We start from the raw sequence: 25615 nt of genomic DNA on the forward strand, positions 1-25615 counted from the left end.
TCTTTGTTCCCGCATCACATAGTCACGCTTCAATCGCAGCTCCCATAACCACCGTCGCTTGCGTCGGTGACAATTTGTTCTTCACCGCTTTTCGCCCGAAGCTTCGCGACTTATTTGGATCGACCTTGGCAGTGCGTTCTGACGGCTCCTCGCGGCCTTCGCACTAAGATGCAGCAAGCAAATGGCGTCGCGTTGGAGAGATAAATGTTTCCGCTTGCGTATGCATGCGACGCGTCGATAAAACGGCGGCGGCCGCACTCTTCGTCAACAGCGCTGTCGCCTCTCACTCGAGAACGCTCAAGCCCAGTGTCTTCGTACTCGGAGGCACGCCATGCTGCCGTCAATGTGTTCTCAACTCATCCTGGCAAGTGCCCTGTCTGCGGTGCTGATTTCTCGTATGATCGCCGCTCAAGTAGAGGGTGAGTACTTCGGACACTTGGGGAGAGAAGAGCGCACGTGTCTAGCTCTGAGTTCAGTGGCCTATAGTTAAAAAAACAGATGAATCGTTGTGGACTGCAAAGCTGCGCCAGGTTTGTGATAAACGCCCGTATAGCGACATGCGCAGGTTTGATCGCGAACAACTGGTATGCTTAACGACGTGCGCGCCACCTGAGCGCACGGAAGCAATCATGTTCCAAACGTAATCGAATTTTAGGCGCTGAAGGTGAGCATTCAGGCGCTCGTGCACTACACACGGGGTGTCCCAGCTAATATGGACCGTTTTCTTTGTTTATTTTTTTTCCTCAGCAATGTTTTCTAAACGGAAGAAATTAGGTGTATGCCGTGAACAGCCGCAGCAAGCATGCGGTATCTCTCGTGATTTTATAATATTACTAATAATCGTTAGCTATTTGACTTTATAAAGGTTAATTTAACGTCCAGTGTGTCAAGAACACCTTGAAAGCATGGGAGAAAAGTCTTTGTTGTTTCCGGTGTGCTATCGTTAGCGTGTACAGGGTGCCCCAGCTAACTCTAGCCAGAGTTAAAAAATATGCGAATGCCACGTAGCCGGAAAGAACCAAGGTGATGTTGTTTGCCGTAGCTTGGAGATACTCAGATTGCTTCTTCATTCCGCCTAACTAGATAATTACCCTTAATCAATCAACCTCTCAAATATTATGATTACATGAAAAGCTTCAGTGAGAAAATTGTAGAGCGACACGAAAAAGCTCCCGATACAGCTTTCGATTGCTAAGTATGTGCTACATAAAAGTGTTTTTTCGTGCGCGAAAGAAGCTCAGAAATTCACGCAACACTGCCGCGCGACTGGCCGCTCGAGGCACTTTGCTTCTATTCGCGGGCTGGGATAATGGGATAACCCAAACGTAAATATAAAAAAAGCCGAGCGAATCCAGAAGTAAGACGCCAAAACGTTGTTTTAGTAGACACCAGTGCTATTTCGATAGGTCGGCGTAGACGTTGATGTAGATCCTTGGAAAAACTAGAAGATGATTGCTTGCTTGCTTAATTGCTTGCCTTCGAGAGTGGCTTATACCCGCTAAGGGAGATTGGCCAAGAAACGGGTGATTTGTGAAAATGATTATGTGAGTCTAAAAGAAGCATTATTGAGAAATGTTGAATAGCTGAAAAGAATAAGTTCAGATAATATTTAAGAATTTAGCTAGGAAATCGTCCTGATTGAGTTCTATATCTCAAGACAGCTGCACCAACATCCTTATAATGATGACCCAGAGAAGAGGCTCAGAAAGACAGAATATAGGGAATCGTTATATTCAATCTGGCACCATGAAATTTTCCTTCTAAAGTATGTTTTCTTAATGATAAAAGGCTGCGACATGACAAGAATAAGTGTTCTATTGTTTCGTCCTCACCGCAGTATATGAGCACAAGGAGGAGGGCGCCAAACCAGATCGATGCAGATAATAGTTTAACATAGGTATTCAACAATTTGGTAAACAGGACTTCAATTTTTTTTATTGCGGCAGAAATTTCTGCTGCAAGGGAATAGGAGGTGTTGGTAATCAGATAAATTCGTTAATGATAGGTTCCAAGAGTTTTGTATGACTGCCCGTCTCCTGAACCTAGCAGCAAGTATGAAAGCTGATAAAGGAATGATCGAGAGAATTGGACCACTAAGAGCAGCTCTCGCCAAGCTGTCTGCTCATTCATTTATAACTAATCCTTCATGACCAGGTACCCATACAAATCTCATTAGTGTTAAGTGAGAGGGTATTAGGCAATGAAATGTACGTGAAATACGTGAGCCACTATTTGCAATAAGAGCTGAACATAAAGATAAAGAATACGTTACTATTACCCCTTCCGAGATTGATGAGTTCACTTTTCGTAGAGCCAATGTAACCACCAGAAATTCAGCTAAAACACTGGTATGTAGTCAGGAAATCTTAAAGAGAGCGGCCAATCAAAAGCGGATGATTGAGCGTGTCTGCTTCTTCTTCATTAGTGTCCTTCTAGCGCACGGCTTGTTCTCATATTTACTGGGTGGCGCTGACGTCGTCTTGTTTGCTTCAAGGATAGCGTCGGACTGTGGGTAGTTCAGATATAAGTTGTTGAAAAAGCCGCACGGATGCAGTAGTAACAAGCTAAGGGGTCCTTTTGGTAGAGACCAGCGGCTAAGTCATGATAGGTATGTGGAAGAAGAATAGCCTAGTCTTTCCACTTCACTATCGGGAGGCGCAACTTCCACAAACAGACACGACTCATATTTCTTTTACTTCTCGAGAGGAGATTTGTCGCTTGTAGCTGCGAATGTTCCCTCCAGCAAACACCGCACCAACGGTCTAACATTTACTTCGGACATTAGTAAAACGAGGAACCAAAACATATATTCAATAAATTAACAAAAATTCAATAATTAACTTCTTACTTAATTACCTTATGGCACATATTGTAATTTACGTATTCAAGCCGCTGAGCTTGCAAGACGTATCCAAGTTGGAAATTAATTTCCGAGATAACACTAGAATTACGTTATCTACAACATGCTATTTTAAAATATTGCATAAAACTTAAAAATAATCCCCCTGTATACGATAGGAGCGTATTCAAGGTTTATCCTGGCGCGACTATTGTACGCTTATAGCTTGACGCTAGGAAGGGCAGTATGTGATATAGAAGGTGCAGTAACGCTCGTGAAATTATTAGAAAGCTCTGTTTTCCGTTTAGTGAGCTGGAAAATGTTCATTATTAAAACAGAAAATGAAGGACAAAGCTTCTGTTTCCAATTGCACACCCCAAGTGCAGCGCTGGTAGTTTTGTAAGACGTCAAGGTTTTAAAATTCGGTTCGCATGTATGGGCCATTTTTATCATTCTTGCGTTCTTTCTGGGTTTACCAAGACTGCTCAGGGCAAGAATAACGTTTCTAATATTGACGAAGCACATCTTCTCAAATCCCGTTTAACTTGCCAGTAACATTTAAATTTGCAATCATATTTTTGCTCTTTCAAGCAGTTCAGCATTGTCGCCCTCTTGGGACAGAATGCCACGATGTGTATACATGGGCGGTGTCGTCGCTTTGCATGGCTCCTGAGGGAAGAGAATGATCAGTTGTTTTCACACCTATATAAGGCACAACAAAGTTGTGGAGGCACCGAGATATTAGTGTCAACATTTCAACGCAGAAATATGGCCGGCTACCTTATCTTGTTCAACAGAAATGATCGTTTCATTGTGATGTATGAACACCCTCTTTCCCTTCCACACTATAGATTTGCCGCCATTTGAAGAGCTGAAGGGTTGCTCAACGTATGAAATATTTTCCTGCTACCAACAATACACAAGGCTCCTAAGCTGGGTAACACTTGTGGAGAACAATGAAGGCCGATCCGATGCTGAAGCTTACAGGAAAGCGTGCAGGTATGTAATATATGTAGGATGTTTTAATAACACTGATGTAACCTTGAAAATGAAAAAAAAATATGGTTTGGTCAGCTCTCAAACCATTCAGAATCGGCGAACAGGTGGAACAAATCTTTAGCATTTTCTAAAGGAGTTCGATCCTCCTGCATCTACAGCTGATCGGAAATATTTTTGAAGGACACAAATTACTTAATGTTGAATGTTGTCATGACTACGTCACTACTCCTCGGACTAAGAGTGAGCAATTTCATGAATGTACGGAGAAGTATGCAGCCTTTGATTTGAGAGCGGGCGCACAGTCTACGATCAACTCTATCGCATTGTTCGGCTACTTCACTCAGCATTTTTTTTTTTTTTTTTTTTTTGCTGGGCGACCATCTGGATATAGCCGTTTACCGTGGCCTCTTCAACAAGCGAGAAAACATTACCCGTGTTGACCGGAATCGAACTACGTCACACGGCTTCTTCAAGCACATTAGCCCGCCCTCTAGCGAGCTGCGCCACGAAGGCAATTTTTTACGGGCGATTTGTTACGATGAATGAAATGATGTATGTACAGGAAATATTTAGAATATTTTGAGCACTGGATGGTCCTAACCGATGACAGGTCAACGAGCGGTACATACAAAGAAAGCGTCATACAAAGCGGCACCCTCCATCCCAACAAAAACTTGAAAGGAGAAGTTAAACGCCTAATCAACAGTGCAAACCGATCCGGCTGACATTGATTTTGATCGCAAATGTCCTTGAAGTGTGTAAACATCTGAGACAAATGCGCTCTTGAGGAAATTATTCTTTCTGCATTTTGCTCTTCCATACGAGTTTTCAATAGTCTATGGAGGCTTATCAGTAAAAACATATCGAATGGTACGTGATCACATGCAACAACAAGATATGGGATACTTAGAGAATTTAGATCAACGTCTTTCTTCAAATTTCTATGGAGGGAATCACATAATAAAATGGCATCTTTACAATCTATAAAGCAGGGTTCAATAGTTTCGGGCACGTTAGAAATGCAACCCTTAATTGACGATATATATATAAATATATACATATACATACATATATATATATATATATATATATATATATATATATATATATATATATATATATATATATATATATATATATATATATATATATATATATATATATTGCTAGATCAGGCTTCTTGAGCCCTAAGGTGGGTGGCCTCCTCAGTCCACTTAATTGACGAGGCAAAAAAAAAAATATGCAGATCCCACGCACTGTGGGAATCGATGTAAGCGAAGCTTTCCGTGCTGGATGCTTTGCTTGACGATAATTAGCGGTGATGTTGACGCCTAAAGCTTAATTTCTTCGACGTTTAGGCTAACATGAGAGTGTTGAGTTGATGGTAAACGTTACCTTACGTGCACCACTGTTTGTCCTGCGTAGTACACAGAACACACAGGGAGAGGTGTTTGCTTGAGGCGTTGTTGTGTGCCATATTTTACAACCTCTGAAAGAGTTGAGCGTTGTCATTGCCTCACATGGCACATCGCATTGTGGCAGAACTATTACACTTGAATTGGATGATGGGGCTGTACGTGCCAAACCATACTCGGATTATGAGGCACGCCGTGGTAGCGGACTCCGGATTAATTTTGACACCGTGATGTTCCTTAACGTGTTCCAAAATCTAAGTGCACATGCGTTTTTCTATTTCGCCGCCGTCAAAATGCGGCTGCCGCGATTGGGATCAAACTCAAATCCACGACCTCTAACAATGTCATAGCCGCAACGCTAACGCGGAGGGTACAGAAGTGCTGATTTGACGGTCGACCGCTTCCGTAGTGTCTCCTGGACCCTGCGGGGCGCTTTAATTAATGGGGCTCTGCTTCTGCACGCCCTGCGTATATGTTGCCCGCTTCACATATTTGCATGGTGTTTATTTTTCAGAAATAGCAGCAACGTACTGTACCGTACCTTGAAATTAAGCTTATCCGGTTTCCCCACAACCGCTAACATACAGTAGTGTAGTTTCCTTGCCTCCCCAGCTGCATGACGTGCCACGTGCGTAATTATATGCAACTGCAATGCAAATGTTCACGTATGGACGCTACGCGGCGCGCATCTGACATTGCATTACTACTTACACACAAAGACGCCTGTATAGGGCATGCCTCCGCAGCAGCTAGCAAACGTTGGCGTGGCCCATTGTTTGAGTAGCCGACTCCCGCGCAGAGGACCGGAATCGACCCCGGCTGGAACTGGGTATTTTCTCATTCCTGGTGGCGGACATCATCGCCAACCGAAGCGGCTATTGGATTGAGCCCAAAGCAGCTTACGCCGCAAAGTAAACCTCACGCATGAAGACCCATAAACAAAGTCTAGAAAGGAAATTCGAAGACCCCACCAATTCTAGCAGGACATGAACCAGGTTAACAAGCAAGAAGGCTCCTACAATCGGATACGGGCTATTTCAAAAAAAGAGAAACCGCGAGACTAACGGTCGCACATGCAAATGCACCAATCCTGACCCTCCAGCACTCACTGGTCGAAAAATGTTATCTCGTCCTACAGGTTCAAAACTTGAAGACCATATAAATGTTGAAAAATATTCTGTGAGAACGTTTAGTGTAATGCCTTGCGGCAGTGAAGGACATGAAATACATAGAAAACTTTGGCTGCCAAAAACATATTGCAGGCTTTTGCTCCTCCAAATGTTGAAAGACGGTGCGAGGAAAATGTATTTGTGTAGCGCTCAAGGGCTGGAACGCGCGCTCTACAGTAATGTGCGCTTAACTTCTAGGGGTGCAGTGAAACACTTTGATATTTAGGTGAACCACAAAGCCATTGAATGCCAGAATAATGTGATGGTGTAATGACCCAACATCCAAACTATAGGACTGAGCTTTTAGAGTTATTCATTTGCGCACCAGAGACAGTAGCAAACTAACCTTACGATAAAGAAAGTTTTATCGATGCTGGGCTTGGCCTTGCAGAACAATGCGATATCATCAGTGAATTGTAAGACTTTTACTTGATTACCTAGAATAATTAAATCACGAATGTTACTGCAGCTCGAAATTCTCAAACAGAGTGGCTCCAAGTATAGGACGGAGAGAAGCGGCGACACAAGACATCCTTGTTTCAGGCCAGAACGAATGTGGACGGACTTCGAGAGGACACCAATGACAACAAAGCGAATTGTACAATGACTACAACAACGTCGAACGCCATTAAGCACTGTGGAACCACCATTGGGCATGTTTTTGAAGATAAAACAAAAAGAAATGTCGGACCCGATCAGATGTTTTTGCGAGGTCAATTTGAAGCATTGTAAGTTGCTCATAAGAAGTGGAACAGTACTCAAGGACCGTACGAGCGACGTGTATGTTAGCTTGTGTGGAAAGGCCTTTTATACCACATTTTGATAAGGAGCAAAAAAAATTCACATCGCTACCTGCAAACGATATGACACACTTCTTTTGCAAAAATGTTGTAGTCAGCGTTTGACAATGTAATCGATCTATATAGCCCTCAGAAGAACGTCATTTTTTGTATGCCAATACATTTACGTATTGACACTGTGTGGTTTTTGTGAAAGACGGTGGTAAAGCCTCCAATTCAGAACTCATTAAGAATGTATTTAATAGAACAGGCGTAAGCATGGACCTAAAAGTCTTGCAAAATTCACCTGAAATACCGACAGGACCGGTGGTCCTTGACATAGGCAACTAATCAATGGAAACCTCTACCTCCTTTTCAGTAAAAGGACCGCTTATGACTGAACAGTTTTCGTAAGTTAGATGAGTTATAACAGATGCAAAGTACTGCGGTGGCTTGGTATTCTGGTCCCCAGAAACATCAATGAAGACCAGCGAGTGAGGCACAATATCACTCCTACCAGTTACCAATACCCCGTTCGAATACAAGTCGGTAATAACTTCCGCAGAAGCATGGCGGCGTCCATCAACCAAAGCCTGACGCGTCGGCTTCTCGGAAAGGAAGTCACGGTTATTAATTAAGGCGAAAGCATCAAATAGCTCATTGAGCGAAAAAGCCGGCTTGTGTAGCAGTGAAACAGCACCCAAATTCCCATTGGCTACGACGCCACGTCACGTCCGTGTCTCGAAAGAGCAGAGCTGGAGATAGGGAACATCTGCTGCTGCGCTGGCGTGCCAGGGGTTGCGGGAGGGGAGAGGGCATCGCCGTGATGCCACGTGACCCTCGCTCTCGCACTCGGAAGCCTGTGATATCTGCGTGTTCCTTCTCCGCGCAAGCTCTCGGCTGCATTCTAACTTGGCTTTGACAAACGCTATAATGAAATTAATGTATAAAAATCACGGAATGAATTCGAAAGGAGAAGCGTCGTACAGAGCTTCGAACCTACGACCCTGCGCTGAGAAGTCGAGTGTCTTACCCACTCGGCTAAATTAGCGCCTCCTCGATAGCCGCGTTGTGTGCTTCATGACATCGTGCTACCTGGACCGAAATTTCCATTACCAAGCCCGGCGTGACGAAAGCGGTGACGTCAAAATTACCGCGGCTTACTCGGGAGCGTTGCCACTAGATTCTATGGCAGTCAGGCAAGGTAGCATGACGTCACGGATCGAAGTGCACCGGCCTTGGGCTACCTAGGTGGCGTTTGCCAAGCGTCTCAAAGCGCTCGCTTGCCCGCGAGGAGTTCATAACTGGAAGGACCGCTCAGTGGCGTTTCATTGGACGCTAATGCTTTCGCATTCACAACTCATAAGAATTGCTTAGGTGTCCTTGGATTTATTTTGTAAGCTCGGAACCTACTCTCCATATTCACGAACGATAGGCCATTCAGCATCAAGTCCTTTATTGCAGAGGCATGTGCGTAAGAACGCATGGGTGCGAAAGATGTTTCAAACGAAGAGGTTTGAAACATACCCAATAAGGAAAAGTGGTGGTAAATTCGCTAAGAAAGACGTTAGCCTTTATTAATAAACATACATGAAATTGCCCGATTGCATAATACAAACAGAAGAACCCTTGCGCAATAGCTCGTTTTTACTTTGTCAGCTTAGGTTTACTTCAATTGATACTGTCCCTACAGTTACGAATCTTACACTTTGTGTAATGTTGTAACATGCTGCTATCGCATTTATTGCTTCGCCCGTGCGGCGAAACTGATTTTTTTTTGCTAACACTGCAATTTGATCTGAGTGCAGGTAATATACATCCGTTTAAGATATCTGTTCAAGTGACAAAGCTTTTTAAGAGCCATTTTTTTTAAAAAGCTGAGTTTACTAAATGTTATGCTTTAGGAATTCCTTGCGTGGTGCACCGTATTTCATGCTTTTGCTTTCAAACGAGTCGTGGGAAGTGATAGCACACCATGCGTTACTTACTGCGACAGTCTTTTTGAAACGTTTGTTGGAGCCAGCCTATTTTTAATAGTCACTGTTTGTTTAAGAGACGAGCAGTAGCTGGCATCACTCCTGATGTCAACCTTCATACACACGTATTTCATAATAGTAATATTGATTAAGAAAAGCACCATGGCACATTGATGCTATAAAAAGTCAGTGCACAGCCAACTTTAACGATACAGGTGACCTTGCAGTGACTTGACGGAGACCTCTAACTGCTACGCCGGCTTGACTCGTTGTTCAGAAAACTTGAGGGCAAACTTCACCCGCAGAGAGAACGGTTACCGAGCGTTGCGAGCCCTGGTGTGCGACACGTCGACATTGCAAGGTGAGACCAAACTTTCTTCAAAGATATTTTAGGTAGTGGCAGTCATTTCTGCGGTCGTGAATTCTGGTGATACCGACGCTCGCTATTTGGAGTCGGGTGCGGAGTAGTTGTTCTTATTCATTGCGGTGGGCGGCTGGCTACCCGGGTAAATAACTTACCAAATCTTGAAACCACTGCTTCGCAACATTGATGGTCACCGGTACCCTTCACTGGTACTGACTTTAGTAACTCATACTCATGCATATGGATAGAATTGAACATGCTCTCCGGAACGGAGGAACCCTAAAAGCAGTGAAGAAGAAACTAGGAATAGGCAAGAATCAGATGTATGCGTTAAGACAAAGCCGGCAATATCATCACTAATATGGATGAGATAGTTCAAGTGGCTGAGGAGTTCTATAGAGATTTGTACAGTACTAGTGGCACCCACGACGATAATGGAAAAGAGAATAGTCTGGAGGAATTTGAAATCCCACAAGTAACGCCGGAAGAAGTTAAGAAAGCTTTGGGAGCTATGCAAAGGGGGAAGGCAGCTAGGGAGGATCAGGTAACAGCAGATTTGTTGAAGGATGGTGGGCAGATTGTTCTAGAGAAACTGGCCACCCTGTATACGCAATGCCTCATGACCTTGAGCGTACCGGAATCTTGGAAGAACACTAACATAATCCTAATCCATAAGAAAGGGGACGTCAAAGACTTGAAAAATTATAGACCGATCAGCTTACTGTCCGTTGCCTACAAAGTATTTACTAAGGTAATCGCAAATAGAATCAGGAACACCTTATACTTCTGTCAACCAAAGGACCAGGCAGGTTTCCGTAAAGGCTACTCTACAATAGACCATATGCACACTATCAATCAGGTGATAGAGAAATGTGCGGAATATAACCAACCCTTATATACAGCTTTCATTGACTACGAGAAAGCGTTTGATACAGTCGAAACCTCAGCAGTCATGGAGGCATTACAGAATCAGGGTGTAGACGAGCCTGTGATGCTCAGGAGCTGTGGGTAGTTCAAGAACGCCCAACTGCTGACTTGCACGACCGAGACGCGAATAGGCGCACATTCGCTGCAGGCTGAACGGGGCCCGTCGTTACCCGGTGGCACTCGGAAGAAATGATAATGATGATGATGATGATGATGATGATGATGATGATGATGATGAAGCCTCAATTAATGGCACAAACCCACTATGGGGGATAGGCCACGAATCGCGTGGCAATATGATAGAAAAAAAAAATAAAATAAATTAGTTCATAAATAAATAACACAAAAAAGTAAAGCAAATGTATAACCCAAGATGAAAAATAAAATGTAAATGCATGAGACAAAGTAGTGATCAATACTATAGTAAGCCTTGCGTTCATAGGAATACTAAAAAAAGAAAAAAGAATTGTTACTGAAATGCATAATATAAAGGAGATACGTAAACATGAATAAGTTAACTTTTGAATAATAGTACTAGTAACATTTAAACTGTGAATTTGTGCCTTTACTTTCTCAATTTTCTAAACTGAAGTAGAAGTAAATCAATTATGGAAACTAAGAACTATTAACAAGGCATTCTTCTTGTGCCACATAGAAAATTATAAATGGCTAGGCAAGCGCTGCTGTGGCTGTATCCCAATACCGTTGCGCCAAGGGAGAGTATAATAGTACTGCTTAGAGGCAATCCTAAATTTTGAAGCGGAATTTCTAGACATGGTTTTCGATGAGTAGAAAACCGCCGACATGAAAATAAAATATGATCTATGGATTCCGGCTCATTGTTGAGGTAGCACAGAGGGGATGCCGCCAGACCGCATCTGTGCAAGTAAAAATTAAGTGTTGGAATACGGCAACGGGAGCAGCCGAGTAAATGAAACTTCGAATTTCTGGTTAGGACACCATTGCCGGTTCCAAGAATAATTTAGGTACAAAAAATCTGTAGATTTTGCTAACGACAGGGCTTTTTTGTCTTCGCTCTGTCTTCGATCCAGTGATGTGCGCAGTTGCCGGCAGCACAGATATTACATGACCTGTTAAAGAAACTCGTGCTAAAGCTTCGGCTATTTCATTATTATGAATGTCTCGGTGGCCTGGGACGCCTACCAGTGAGGCGGAGCTAATGCATAAAACGTGTTCAATGCTGTCGTCTTTGTAGACGCAGTAAGTGCGCTGTATACCGATGGAGAATCTGTGGCGATAAAAACTACTGTAGTTTGAAGGGGTAATTTCTGCAAGGCAAGAACTATTGCCAGAAGTTCGGCATGAAAAATTCATGCGTAATCTGGTAGGCGAAGTGAAAAAGGCCAATGGAGGGGTGGCGTACCCACGCTTGCCTTCTCTTCACACGAAGAAGCGTCAGTCGCTACTACATTTATTTTGAAACGGGCCAAATATTCTTGTAACCTGTCATGCAAATGTGTTGTGGGCAGAAATTTCACACTGTTTGTAAAAAGCCTGCAAATTCAATTTTGAGTGAGCCTGGAGACCTATCAAGCGGAATTATTTCTTTAAGGCGAACATTTAAAGGTGCTAATTGTGCTTGCACAAATACAACCTGTTTGGTATGCAACCGTCACCACGCGTTCTCAAATAATGAATTTTATTCACGAATAAATGCAAATCTAGGGGCTTTTGCTCCTTGAATATATTACTGTGCCTAGGAACTACTGAGGAGGTTTCTTAGCGCGTGTTATATACCTTTGTCCCTAGGCGTTGCGGCACTGCGGAGTGGGGTCGAGCTTGTTTACGCTCGGACGCTGGCTGCCGGCGCTGTGAAATAGGTGAAGCAATGGGCACTGACGCCCCACTTGGCGACCGCTGTGTAGGGCAGACTGTTTCGCACCTGCGCCGCTCGTGCTAAGTCAGTCGTGCCGCACCATAGCTTTCTCGCGCCTTACGGCGATGTACCTTGGAAATAACGCGACAGATGTTTCCGTGGGAGCAGTAGGGACCGTAGTAGGTGCCGGGCGGCATATATTGAAGATGTAGAAGTCAGAGTGACTTAGCAATTGGCCTCGTTGGAACGCAAGTGGCTCAAAGGCAACCGGCGACGCTCGACGCCCCTGCAACCGCTATGAGAATACGTCGTGGTATACCCTAACTCCTCTTACGCTAACCTAGCCTAACGTTAACCTAACCTAACATTAACCTAAACAAACGTGGCCGAAACGAAAAGACAATAATCCTCACGGCATAACCACTGTGAGAATACGCCGCGCCACCCTAACGCCCTTTATCCTAACGCAACCTAACCTAAGGTAACCTAAACCTAGCCTAAACCTAAGCTAACGCGGGCGAGACGCCAAGCCAATAATCCTCACGACATAACATCAGGCGGTGGCGTTCAACCGCGCTTGCTAAGGCGCTCTGTGTTTGTTTCACTCAAAGGGGACCACTAAAAAATGCTCCCGAAAAGTCGCGGACAGAAGCATACGAAAAACCTGCCTAGAGCGAAATTATTGCACCAGGAGAGCAGGCCGGGCCTCTTCTACGGCCCCTACTGCTCCCGCAGGAAAATCAGTGACGTTTTTTTGAAGGTAGAGTGCTGTAAGGGGCAAGAAAGGTTTAATCCGGCATGACTGACTCAGCACCAGCGCCGCAGGCGCGAGAAAGTACGTCCGACGTACCTTCACACACAGCGATTACCAAATAGGGCGTCCGTGCCCACTACCTCACCGCACGGGCAGCCAGTGTCGGAGCGTAAACAAACTCGACTCCACTCCGCAATGCCGGCATGCCTAGGTGACCAACGCATACAACACGCGCTAAGAAACCTCCGCCTTAGTGCCTAGGCGGAGTCATATATTCAAGGAGCAGAAGTCCCCAAATTTTCTCTTTCGCGCCCTCTCCTACTAGCGCCTGCGCACAAACGGCTGGCGATCCCTCAAATGAACGTCTCGTTTGTAGAAGGAACTGGAGTACAGCGTAGGCCGTGTTTGATTGCCAAAAACTCCGCTCCTGCTGAAAGCATTGAAGTACTTTTTGCCCAAAGTATTTCTGAAATGGCCTATTTTAACTTCAAATGTCTTTCTCCACTTCGATAAAAAGTAGTTCAGGGCCCCTTTAAAAATGTCCGGATTCGTCAGCTCACCAGTCCATCCATGGGCACCTGTCTAGAAGGGGAAAAAAAAAAAATTCCCCACGGGAAAGCAGTCGCTGCGGGAGCTGGACGCTCGCTTAATCGCTTACAAATGGTTGCGGGGGCGAAAGGCGTCATTTTTTTCGTAGAGGACGTCCCCAAGAGACACGTGTTATCGTAATCACGTGACCTCCAACATTGCGCGCCCATCAAGCCATCGTCCTTCCGGGCTCACCGTCGCACGCTTTCCCTCACACTAATAGCAAACGGTGGTCAGGGCGTGATAGGATTTTACCGTACCTGTACATTATACGAAGCCTCAAAGCGACGACGACGACGCAAATTCGCCTGGATTGTTTATATAATTGATGTCGAAACAAAACTGGAAAGACCACTTTTAAACTGAAATGGTGTCTTCGTAGCAAGGTCAGGCCGGCGATGCTCTGAATTTTCGTGTCTTTCCAACTACGCTGGGTGATGATTACCACAAGGTCCACTCCACGTGATCGCAATGGTGGTAAGCGTGCTATTTTTTTTTTTATACAAAATATATAGTTGGGCAAAATGAAGACTCAAAGCTTGATAATTCCTCTTCCATTTCTACTGCAAGCAAACTGTTAATGCCCATTCTGAATTTATTTTTGCTGCATAATTATGGCTACTTCTGCCGGCTTTTCCCTGACACAGCGTCTACTTTTGTGAGCGTCGACCATCGTTGAGCTGTCTGCTCTTGCCGCGATGTATTGTCGGCGTAAAGGGCAGCATATTGCAGAAGAGAGCGGCGGCGGCTTGTGTGCCGGCATGCTGTGGATGAGACTGTTTTGTTGCAGCAACGACGTCAGTAAACGACTTTTTTTTTTTTTTTGTCTGGAAAACTATCGAGAAGTTCGTACCTCGCCGCGTATGCCGGACGAACTCAGCCATAAGGGCAAATATATAGAAGCCACTTCGTGTGGCTTCTCCCGGTAATGCTAAACGCCAGGAAAGAAGTTCTTGCGAATTAGAAAGGACGAAAGGTGCGGTATCTTATTCGCATTAGAGTTTACTTATCGTGCATGAGAGAGTCATTAGCCTGATGAAGTATCAGGAGAGGAACACAACGAAGGTAGACCAGTTCGAGCTGCCTTTGCTACACAAGTGGAGTTATCGGTTTCTATAACCGAAGGCAACGACTATAAAGCCAGGTAATGCAGCGGAATCGTGGCTTCCGTGACAAAGCGTACGTGGCATGCAGTACTCATCTGAGTGTTGCTCGGGCGCTCACGCACGGTGTGGACGACAGGCTGTCAGGCGAGAAAGATGGAGATCATACATCAGAACGCGGAGTTAAAGACGCGCTTTTTCTCACTTCTGAGGCCGATGAGCGGCACAGTGACACCTATGGAAGTTCGCAGGAACCTGCGAAGCAAGGTTCCTGCGAACTTCCATATTGGCCGTGCACTAACAGTGCACTAAGAAATGCACTCAGTGCACTCAGTGCACCCTTTGTCTCTCTCTCCTAGAGAGAGAGAGAGAGATAGAAAGGGGAAGGAAAGACAGGGAGGTTAGCCAGTGTAAATACCGGCTGGCTACCCTGTGCTGGGGAAAGGGATAAAGGGAATAAAAGGAGAAGGAAGAGAGAGAAAAAAAACTAGAAAATACTTTCAGAACCCAGGCGACTCTGCGGCCTGTCGGCTTGTGAGGAATGACGTAGAACGTGACGTTGCTTTAACCAAAAGACGAGAAGCCACGCTTCGCTTACTCTTACAGTCATCTTCCTTGAGTTTCGCACAATATTTTGCTATAGTCTATATAGAGTTATATAGCAGAATAGCTTGCATGCAATGACAACAAGGGAATAATAAATATGTAACGACAAAAGAATTCAAAACATGGATTGATATAAATGCTACTGAATATACAAATGGTACAAAATTTAAATATATTTTGATGCACACCGAAGGAACTTGATTATGTGCTAAGACGTGTACTTACAATTTTGCGCAGTTATGTCATCATAAAAAAAGCAGGTTCAAGGACCTATTACAAAGAAACATTGAGCAAAGAGTACGAGGAGGTAGGAGGAAACTCGGATAAATTTCACATCGCAGAAATCAGTGTAAATAAATCAGTGCAAAGGCTTCAAAGAATTCATATGATCAAGTTGAGGCAGTCATAATAATATGCTGAAACATCGCGCCGGTGTTAACGTCATTATATAATGTTGGCATTTTCTGCGCTTGGTTTCAAGTGCTCTGTGGAGGTGCCCTCAAGGCCATAAGAAAAAGCGGCATAGAATACGCACGTGGTGTCATTTGTGATGATGCTAATGCCAGTTTCGGGGTAATTTTGTCCTTAGGTTACGTCATGACTAGAAACTGCACAAACGTCGAGGAGTTCAAGGCATGCGCTGCTGAATACAAGAAACTCTTTAATGCAACGTATGATGACCCTTATTCTCCCGAATTACCATGTAGGTGAGTGTGCCATATGGCTGCAGACTTTTCATACTTCAGCTTGAGTAACTACAGTTAAAGCTCGATATAACGAAACCCGATTTTACGAAGTTCCCAATCTAACAAAGAAATTTACATTCCCCGGCGGGTACCCATCGGGTTTGATGTTATCATCAACCCGAAGTAACGAAACAAACTTGACCGAACTCGATTTAGCGAACTTTTTCCTGAAATAAATGAGTAAAAAAAGCGGTCATTTCTGATTTTTTTACACAGACGGGTTGTTCTTCGAGCGCGCGCTCTAAAACTATCGCGTTAGAACATCTAGACGCCATGGTCCCGTCCCTAGCTTTATTTTGACGAGGCTGCACACCGCGCCCAAGCACGGAACAGCCGACTCAGCATCGCCTAGGTAGGGGCGGCGGTGGTTGCTTTCGTTATTTCATGGTTTATGCGACAGATGGCTGGATTAGCGGCAAATACAATGCCGCGGTAGCCTTAGCATGTCGCTACGTTGCACTTTCAGACTTCGAAGGACCGAAAAATTCCTTTCTCGATTTTACGAACTTCCCGATTTAACGAAATAATTCGAGCGTGGTCATCACTTCGTTAAGTCGAGTTTCAACTGTGTATTATTTCTGTAGGAAAGAAAAACATTGGAAATAAAGTTAAGGCGATGAAATGGGACTGCTTGCCCGCTGTTGATGCCTTCTGTGAGTGTGACATCTAATACTACGCTTGGGCTGCACATTTGTATAAACTCCTTTTTCGATAACCATGCATGACTCAGAGAAAATGCAGACTTTAGCGACAGTGGACAGCGCAGTAACGAACAAGCGCACAACATCATGGAGGAACACTAAATTTATCTCTAGTATATAAACGCTGCGTCAATCGCTTGCGTAGTATACGACAGTTTTGGTCTACGCGCGCGCTTAATTTTTAAAATAGTGAAATGAGTGTGCGAGTCACTAAACGAGTAATCGAAGTTGCCGTGTGGCCATTTGCACGGTATAATTTCCATATTTCAAAAATAGTTCTTTTTCTTTTTATGATTTTGCAGGACAATCGCGTAGACCAGTTATTTTACCATCAGAAGTTCGTGCATTTGTATGCTCTTCTTTTAAAGAAAACAACATTTCGAGGCTCGGAGATATGTGTTCACAGCTTTTGCCTAGCAAAGTAATAAGTGCCATTAGTCGGAATCTACGGTCGCAATTCGTAGCGCTGTTCTTACCAATATCATTTTGTCACCGGCAAGTTCATGTACGCTATCAGAAGTTATTCTGGCCCGTGATTACGCCTATTCAGTGGGATATGTTGCTTTCACAATAGGCACATGCTTATTGCGAGAAGTTAAAAAAAAAATAAGCTCATTCCTATAAAATTATAAACTAAATCATAAACTAAGTCATAATAAGTTAGCTTGGTTCGCCAGGCGTGGTTGCTCAGTGGCTGTGGTGTTGGGCTGCTAAGCACGAGGTCGCGGGATCGAATCCCGGCCATGGCGGCCGCATTTCGATGGAGGCGAAAACAACCGCGTACTTAGATTTAGATGCCCGTTCAAGAACCCCAGGCGGTCGAATTTTCCGGAGGCCTCCCCTACGGCGTGCCTCATAATCAGAAAGTGGTTTTGGCACGTAAAACACCATAATTTAATTTAGCTTTGTTCGACGCACCGTCAAAGGTGACGGGCAAGTTTTTCAAGTGGACGGTGTTCCCATAGAAGGCTTTGTTCAGCTCAGCCGATAAATACATTTTCTTATTACGTCGTTATGTGTTGCGAGAAGATAGTAAGCTCAGCAGTTTCTCCCAGCCCATCGTCCAGCTTTCAGAAACGCAATCACCGTACCCTGTGAACCACATATCATAGCTGCAGGCTTTTTGGGGCCCGCCATCATGGTCAAGTCCATGGGGTACTTCAGTGGACCTAAGACCGGAAGGGTAGTGTACAGACCATCCTGATGACTGCGTGAAATGTCCGCATTTAAAAATCTACCATCTTTGCACGACTTCGGTCGCCTCTGATGAGGTAGCCGAGTTGATGGCAAAACGTTCGGTAACATTGGTAACCGTTTATGTTTCCAAAGTTTTTATTTCGTATCCACAGTACATGGTGCAAAGTATATTTACAGCGGGTGGCCCAAAAGTCGAAACTGCAAATAGGGCCTGGTGTTACGTTTTCGAAGTCAGTTTGTCTGCCCGCGGTGGCAAATTCCTTTCAACGGTTTTTCGCTTATATACTTAGGTCCACCTTAAAAAGCCTAGATACTCAATATTACTGCGGAGACCATGGCACATAAGCAGCAATCGAAGCCAATATGTTCCTATAGAATGTTGAACGCCACCAGTGAATTAACCTTCTCACCAGTCACGCCGTGCTTGTCATGATATTACTCTGGTTAAATTTACGGTTTCCTCCAATGTTGCACTTGTGCGGCGCGAGTAATTTTGGTCCTGTTGTTCGCACTCCACACCCCACCGAAGGATTTCAATTGCCTCCGCAGCTTTGCGGTCAAAACACGGCACTTAGTATTATGCAATAGAAGGCATGTCAGCAGAGAGAACATATGCGCCATGTGAAGTTCCCAATTTATTTTCAGGCGGTGGAGTACATTTCAGCCTCCTAGTGAAGTTTTACTCCAGTTTAATATACGAGTAGGCATCACAGTACTGACAATTATGTAGTCAAGATAAAAGAAAAAAAGTAAACAGACATGCACGTAGGGCACGTGAGAAGTCTCTTTCTTTCTTTGGCTGCCGTTTTTTTTATCTCCGATTTGAATTCTGAAAATTCCTAAAACACCTCGAGTTAGGATACTCGTAGTTTATGTAAAGTGCATGTTGTTCTCTGGAGCCATATCAGTGACATACGGGGTGTGAGGTGCTTCATGTCCAGGAATTTCGCACATGGCCCCTTCGACTTTCTGCCGAACTTGGCGAACGTGTTTGCTGTGTTATAGCAGGAATTTTTTAAGATCAAGAGATGGCCCAATATGAAGCAGATGGCCCAACTGCCAGCCGTTGGATGCGCCTAGCATTTATGTCTGGCAAAATTGCTTTTCAGAGGCCTTTCAATTTGCTAATTACTGTACTGAAGGAACAGCGCAAGTTTTGTGCTAGTTTTATAACCTACTTTAAAGAGCCCTAGTTTTACTTGTTAATGCACATTATTCCACTTTATCGTACCTCACTTCACCCGTACTTGTAGTAAATGCTACAAGTGCGGGTAAAGTGGTGTGCTCAACTTCTAGTATGGTTAACGATGCTCTCAGGCGATAGTTTCATTATTACCTTTATTTATAAAAAGTATGTGTTCACTAACGCTTCGTCTTAACGCCGTTCATAGAGCAAAGACGGGCCTTAGACAGGCCTGTTCACTATGAAAATATTCGATAGTGGAGAACTTATGTCCTAGCTCTTTAGCTGGCGTAAGTTATTCAGTCAATCCTGCGTTTTTTTCCAGCATAAACAGAATGGAAAAGGCCTGCTACGAGAAAGGCCTCAACTCACCTTGTGCTGTGTCCCTGGAACGGAGGAAGAAGATTTGCACAAGGATTCTGGACATGTTCGCTGAGCTGTACGATTGCCAATCATCTGGACATTCTACCGTGGCTCCCCTGCCGTGGTTTTTTGCGCTAGTGACAGTGCCTGCAACTCTGTACGGTAGAGTGCAAGTTGGATAGCTCGCAAAGTTGGAAAAACGAAAACGTAATCGCAAAGAGTAATGTAAATGGCAGCGCGTCCTTTCACAAATCCTGAATTAGTTATAAGTTGGGAAAATATATATAAAAAATAAATGCGCGAGTTTTATTTCTGCGCAACGTGGGTTTGATGCCAACTTTTAATAGGTGCTATATTTGCTATACTATACTACTATAATAGGTGCGATAGGTGCTATAATATATTTACCTCAGAGGCTCATTTGAGCATAAAGTGCAGGTACGATCACCAGACGACTTCAAGATACACTGGACAGTTTGTACCCAATTGAACCGAATGCAGAACATCAGGAAAACAAACAAACAAAGGAATCGGCAGACTGGAAGAAGGACGAGCAAGTTTGTTTGTGATGTTGCAGTATGGAGCAGATGCGCACATAAGCACGTTGATTTCACTGAGAGGCGTCGAACCGGCGTCAAACAGTGTCCAGTTCCAAATGATGCTTATCCAAAGCCCCCTGGTCCGTCTATCCGGCGCCCCACACTATCCTTCGTGCTGTATAGTTGTTTAGCGTTAATGCGAGGAACTTAGGACTTGGTCTTTACTGCCATAGCATTAGAGAACCCGCTGCACTGCTCCTAGTTCAACTGTCGCGCTGAGTCGCTTCAGAACAGGGGCTGTATAGAAGCACGTAGAGTCATCTTCAAGGGTTTCGAAGGAACTGGGCAAATGGCATGATTTGTTTAAAAAATCCTACAACATTCATAACATTCCGAAGCGGAAAATGAGAGTTGAGTTCTCCTTCTTAGGGTTCCAGATTTGCTGCAGCTCTTAGCCTCAGAATGCAACGCAGCAGGAGGTCCGGTCACGCGTGTAGTAACTTCGAAAATCTTGAAAACTACAATTCAAATCTTTTTCTATTATCGTAGAAATGCCAACCGTGGCGAGCCATTCCAGGAGTTGTGGTGCTGCAGGCATTCAGTTAGGCGAAATGGCAACGACAGGTCACTATATTCACGTAAATGGCATATTCCCAACATAAACTATGGATTGTAGGGCAATCGAGGCTTCCACAATGTCTACTGCGGTATTTGGAGACCTTGTATCTGTGAATTGGACTAAACGTCTACTACTACAGGTCTTTACCCCAGCCGCCAAATTACAAGTCACTAGGCATATCTTCCATATACAGAGCAGCGAATCGTTACATTCCAAAACAGTATTCTGACCTTGCGTTTTGTGACTGTGGTTGAGGGCCCCGCCTTCTAAAGCACCCAGGACTCGGACAAGGGCTTCAGGTTTTCCGACGTCAAAGACGATTGCTACAACAAATGCAGCAGATAGTGTGGTACTTAGTGTGTATCGGCAAGCCGCATCAGGCACGGTGGTGGTTCAGCAGCTAAGCCGTTCAGCTGCCGAGAACAAGGTTCGATTCCCGACCACTGCGGCCGCATACCGAAGGGTGGAAAAGAAACAGAGCGCCGTGCGGTTTAGCTGCACGTCAAAGAACCCCAGGTGACTCGAGTTAATCCGAAGTGCCCTACAACGGCGTACAGCATAGCCCGGTGTTGGTGTGGGACGCTGAACTACACGCTTTTTTTTTTTGGCACCAGTCAGCATGTTTTGGCATTTACCAAAAAAGTACCGATTATATCTCTGTTTCTTTTTTTGCTCCAATGGCTGAGGGTTCGGTGGTTCCGCGACACGGAGCACAACTCATTTCTACCGAAAATTTCGGCTATAACACCTGGAAAGAAGCGCGACCAGCTAGGTGCTCCGCGCCGATATGCTGCACCACGGCGACTGACATAGATGACTGCGGTCTCGCTGCAATTTATAACTGACACGCTACTGCCGCGGGTTCACGGGCTCCAGAGGGGAAGAAATTTAGATCATTAAAGTAGTGCTGGCTTGCTATTTTTGTAATATCAACGTGTTTGTTCAGGGTCGCATTTTCCTACAATGTGATTGCAAGCTCCGCCCGTAGCTGCAGACAGCTGCGTCGTTCGACGAATCTTCTTGGTAATACAAGATGTTTCAGCGAACCATTTAAATAATTTTTAGAAAGTGCCTGTGGGAGATACTCTAGTCCATGCGATAGTGTATTCGAATAGGCGGACAGCTTATGCCTAGAGGTCGAATATTGACACGTGTACTTGTCTTTACCGGGCGAAACGTTTCACCGCATAACAAATGTTATCGCACAGCGCAGGACGCGCCTGCATGTATCGGAAGTTCCTGGAAGGTTTATCGATGATTCCATCCGCTGTCTGTGACCTAACCTTGTGTAATCTGATTGCATGTGTGCGCGACGTGATTAATGTAGAACTTTTTGAAGGCACGCGGGTCCCAGCGATTACTCTGGAACATTCGACGACTTATGTATAAAAGCCGACGCGCTTGACCCGCTCATCAGATTTTCGACGATCGCCGACCATGTTCGCCGCTATCGTTGTGCTATAAGTGTATCTTGTTTTTGTGGGCACAGGTTCGCCCAATAAAAGTTAGTTTTGGCTTTCACAGTATTGCTACTGTGTTCTTCAACGCCACCACCACGCTACAATATGTTGCTGTTTGTTCACTTCGCTTCAAAATGCTTTGCGTGTTTCTTGACCCTTAATAAAGCCTGTGGACTTTAGTGACGTACCCTTCAGCAGAGTCTTTTATAAATGGCGTGTGAAATGCACGTGAATGATAGGTGTCTCAGTATCGCGTCTCTTTCGAGTAAGCAAGACTAGCGACTCATTAACAAACACTTCTAAATAATTTACAACATTTAATAGGCATGGAAACATCGTTACTTGTATGCAGATGTCATAAGTGTATACAGGGTGTCCCAATTAATTACGATGCATCAAGATTTTTTTAAACAGCAATGCGTTACTCGAAGAAAACCTAGTGCATATTGTTGCCAGTACAGTGGAGTAGCTGCCAGTAATTGTTTCGTTACTGAGATTTAATTAGATAATTATAATTATTTATCTAACTCGACACGTACTATCATAATTATCAAGGTGTCAATGAGGCATTTGTAGGTACAGGCAAGGGACGTCTAACTGCGGTATTTTAGGCGACGTATTATTTGCGTACTAATTTTTTCCGACTCTCTCTCTCTCTCTCTCTCTCTCTCTCTCTCTCTCTATATATATATATATATATATATATATATATATATATATATATATATATATATATATATATATATATATATATATATATATATATATATAATGCAGCGCCATCGAACAGGCTCCTTCTGAGTTAGCCAGAACGGAATGAAGGAAATAAAGAAAAAAATCACTGCCCAACCACTCCGTACGGATGGTTAACCAGCGAACCTGAAACGTGCGGCCCGGTGTTTATCACTGGGCTAATCCCGACGGTTCATTAAACGACGGCTTGGTATAGGCTGCCGGATCCTGAGTACACGCAGTTGCTGCTTGCGCTCGCCTGCACGAGTCTGTTCTTGTGCCCGGGCTGCAGCATCGGGACGGCGTAGACGAGCTCGTTACCGGTTCTGCTCGCGGCGCTGCTGATCGAAAGCTGTCGATCTGCTCCTCGGGAGTACGTAAGACGCATCGCCTACCCGTGTCGGAACCGGAGAGAAACTGCTGCGCGCCCGCTCGGCTGCGACGGAGGGCAAGGACGACACTACTGACGCAGCCAATCGCGCGCCTCCCTTTTAAGCGAGAAATCCACGACTGGAAGGCACGGGCCTGTAAATTGGCCGGCTAGGTCACCTGGCCTTTCTCTACTCGATTTATTTCTTTGGGGTTATGTGAAAGTTCGCGTTTACATTATCGAGATGACGACGTGAGATGAGCTCAAGGCAAAGATAACGGATGTTTGCCGTAGAATTCCAGCGTCGGTTATCAAGAAAGCCACTGAAGATGTGATAAAGCAGACTCGGTACTGCATAGCTGGCGGAGGACACCTTTTCGAATACGTCCTCTAGGCAGCAGTTGGAGTCCAACGGCGCTTATTAATTCACGGATAACAAGGGCACACTGAAATCAGATGTTCTTTTCTGTTGTTTTTTCTGTGCAGACGCACCGATTGCCAACTCGGCTCATTTAAAAGTGTTACATTTACTTCCTTGAACGTATCTGTTTTGCCTCTTCTTTACACGTGGGTCGTTTCCATGCCTGTTCGTTTCGCTTTTATTTTTTGCCACTAGCTTGTTTTTGCAGCAGGTATACACTCTCATAAAAAATGAAACCATCACGCATACTCCGCCTTGGGCCGAAGCAAGTTTCTGGCGCGAAATACAGCTGTGAGCGCTCTCTTGCGATGCCGGGCGAGCAAAGCCGGGATATTGCAACATTCTATGCCTATTTCATTGCTTTTCGTGTTTCGTGCGTGGTCAGAGCAGCGCTTTTGCTGCGTTATCAAGGGACTTTTGTTATCAATGTGATCTATCTGCTTTTACAGACGCGTATTAAGTGTGACGTAATAATGAGAGGAGCGAAAGCTGCGAAACCGTGAAACCTGCTTTTGGTGCTCCTTTCGTAGCATTATCAAGCTGATGCGCTGTCTCTTCGAGTTTGAAAGAGACAAAGCCGTTGCTTTCAATCAGCTTATTTGAGGGCGCCGCTTTATGATGCGGGCGGGAGCGCCGTTTCGTGGTATTTTTCATATTTCGCGGGGTTTCTTTACCAGTCGGAAAAAAAATAGTACGTCTTTAGTTCTTTGCTGAAAGCGCCACAGTTAGATGTCATTTAGGGTGCCTTCAAATCCCTCATTGACACTTTGAGAACTGTGACAGTTCTTCTTGGAGTTAGCTGATTATTTACAATTGCCTAATTGAATCTCAGTAACGAAAAAAATACTGGCGGCTACTCCAGTACTGTACTGGAAGCAGTATGCACTAAGTTTCTTTTTTCGAGTTACGCAATCGCTCTTTTTTAAAGACTTGGTGTATGATGGTTGGGACACCCTGTATATTTCCCCAAATAACCGAAAGAAGGCGAAGTCGGATTCACTCAAAACCAGAATCAACCGCAGTCATGCGCAGCAGCGGTTATACTCGGACTCACAGAAAAAGAGTTAGAGAGAGATGCTGCAGTTTCTCCGGAAAGGCGAAGCCGCATTAGCGATAGCGAAGTATACGACAGTTACACGAAGGAAGATTACACCACCGAGAGACGCCAGATTCTTGTTGGTGGGAGAAGACTCAGGCTGTGAAATTGAACTGTCTTCTATTGTGATGTCTTGTAAATCCTTATATAAGGCCGTCACTCCACTGAGCCATTTTTCGAGGTCACACGAAATTTCTTGAAGTGCAACTGTTACTAAGGTTATATATATATATATATATATATATATATATATATATATATATATATATATATATATATATATATATATATATATATATATATATATATATATATATATATATATATGGGGTTCGGAAAGCTGGGCGCCCCCACATACCTCCCCCCTCCCCCTCCGGAAACATGAAAACTTTCCACCTATGACTCAGCTGATTCGTGACCGCACCTAACCTTCGAGTGGCAATGTTAAATGCACGCAATTAGTGTGTTCCGCAAAGCAGACGTAGATTAGGACATTATGCGTATGATCGTTCATTTGGAGAAAGCGCAGTTTTTTTCGCGGGAACGCCGATTCCAGTATTGACACCGTTGGCCGCTTAACCAGGTGGTTGTTTACGCTGCTGTATCGAAGGGGTCTCCGCTTGCTGCCCCTTTGGTACACGAGGCAAACAGTGAACCTCTGAAGCTAACTAATGAGTCAGCATAAGAATACACAAAAATTACGCTCATGTATGTAGTCACGTTTAATTTAGGGGAGTGCCGGCGAGTGCGACTGGCCGCTTTCGGGAATGGCAGCCTACCGATGTTGACAGCGCCCCATGTGGTCGCTTCTAGCTTACGCGTGCGCTGTATG

At 44.5% G+C, this 25615-nt stretch overlaps 1 protein-coding gene across 2 annotated transcripts; it reads left to right on the top strand.

Moving 5' to 3' along the window:
• The first annotated feature begins 243 nt into the window (after positions 1-243).
• On the top strand, positions 244-19861 carry LOC142576335 (uncharacterized). Of its 2 annotated transcripts, none has more exons than XM_075686439.1 (5): positions 244-419; positions 3691-3838; positions 9405-9538; positions 15946-16059; positions 19509-19645. In XM_075686439.1, the coding sequence occupies exons 1-5, from the start codon at positions 332-334 to the stop codon at positions 19511-19513; spliced, it is 489 nt and encodes a 162-aa protein (XP_075542554.1). In that variant the 5' UTR covers positions 244-331; the 3' UTR covers positions 19514-19645. The 2 variants fall into 2 exon arrangements, with proteins under 2 accessions (XP_075542554.1, XP_075542545.1); XM_075686430.1 differs by having other exon boundaries at positions 245-419; positions 15946-16063; positions 19509-19861.
• Positions 19862-25615: the final 5754 nt, after the last annotated feature.

The sequence above is a fragment of the Dermacentor variabilis genome, chromosome 1 (assembly GCF_050947875.1).
Source record: "Dermacentor variabilis isolate Ectoservices chromosome 1, ASM5094787v1, whole genome shotgun sequence".
In the NCBI taxonomy this organism is placed as follows: Eukaryota; Metazoa; Arthropoda; class Arachnida; order Ixodida; family Ixodidae; genus Dermacentor; species Dermacentor variabilis.

What these genes read in the sequence shown, in the direction of transcription:
- LOC142576335 (XM_075686430.1), top strand. Translation starts at nt 332, where the DNA reads ATGCTGCCGTCAATGTGTTCTCAACTCATCCTGGCAAGTGCCCTGTCT. An exon ending in GATCGCCGCTCAAGTAGAGG is followed by an intron (nt 420 to 3,690) that starts GTGAGTACTTCG and finishes TCCACACTATAG; the next exon opens with ATTTGCCGCCATTTGAAGAG. An exon ending in TCTCCCGAATTACCATGTAG is followed by an intron (nt 16,064 to 19,508) that starts GTGAGTGTGCCA and finishes GTTTTTTTCCAG; the next exon opens with CATAAACAGAATGGAAAAGG.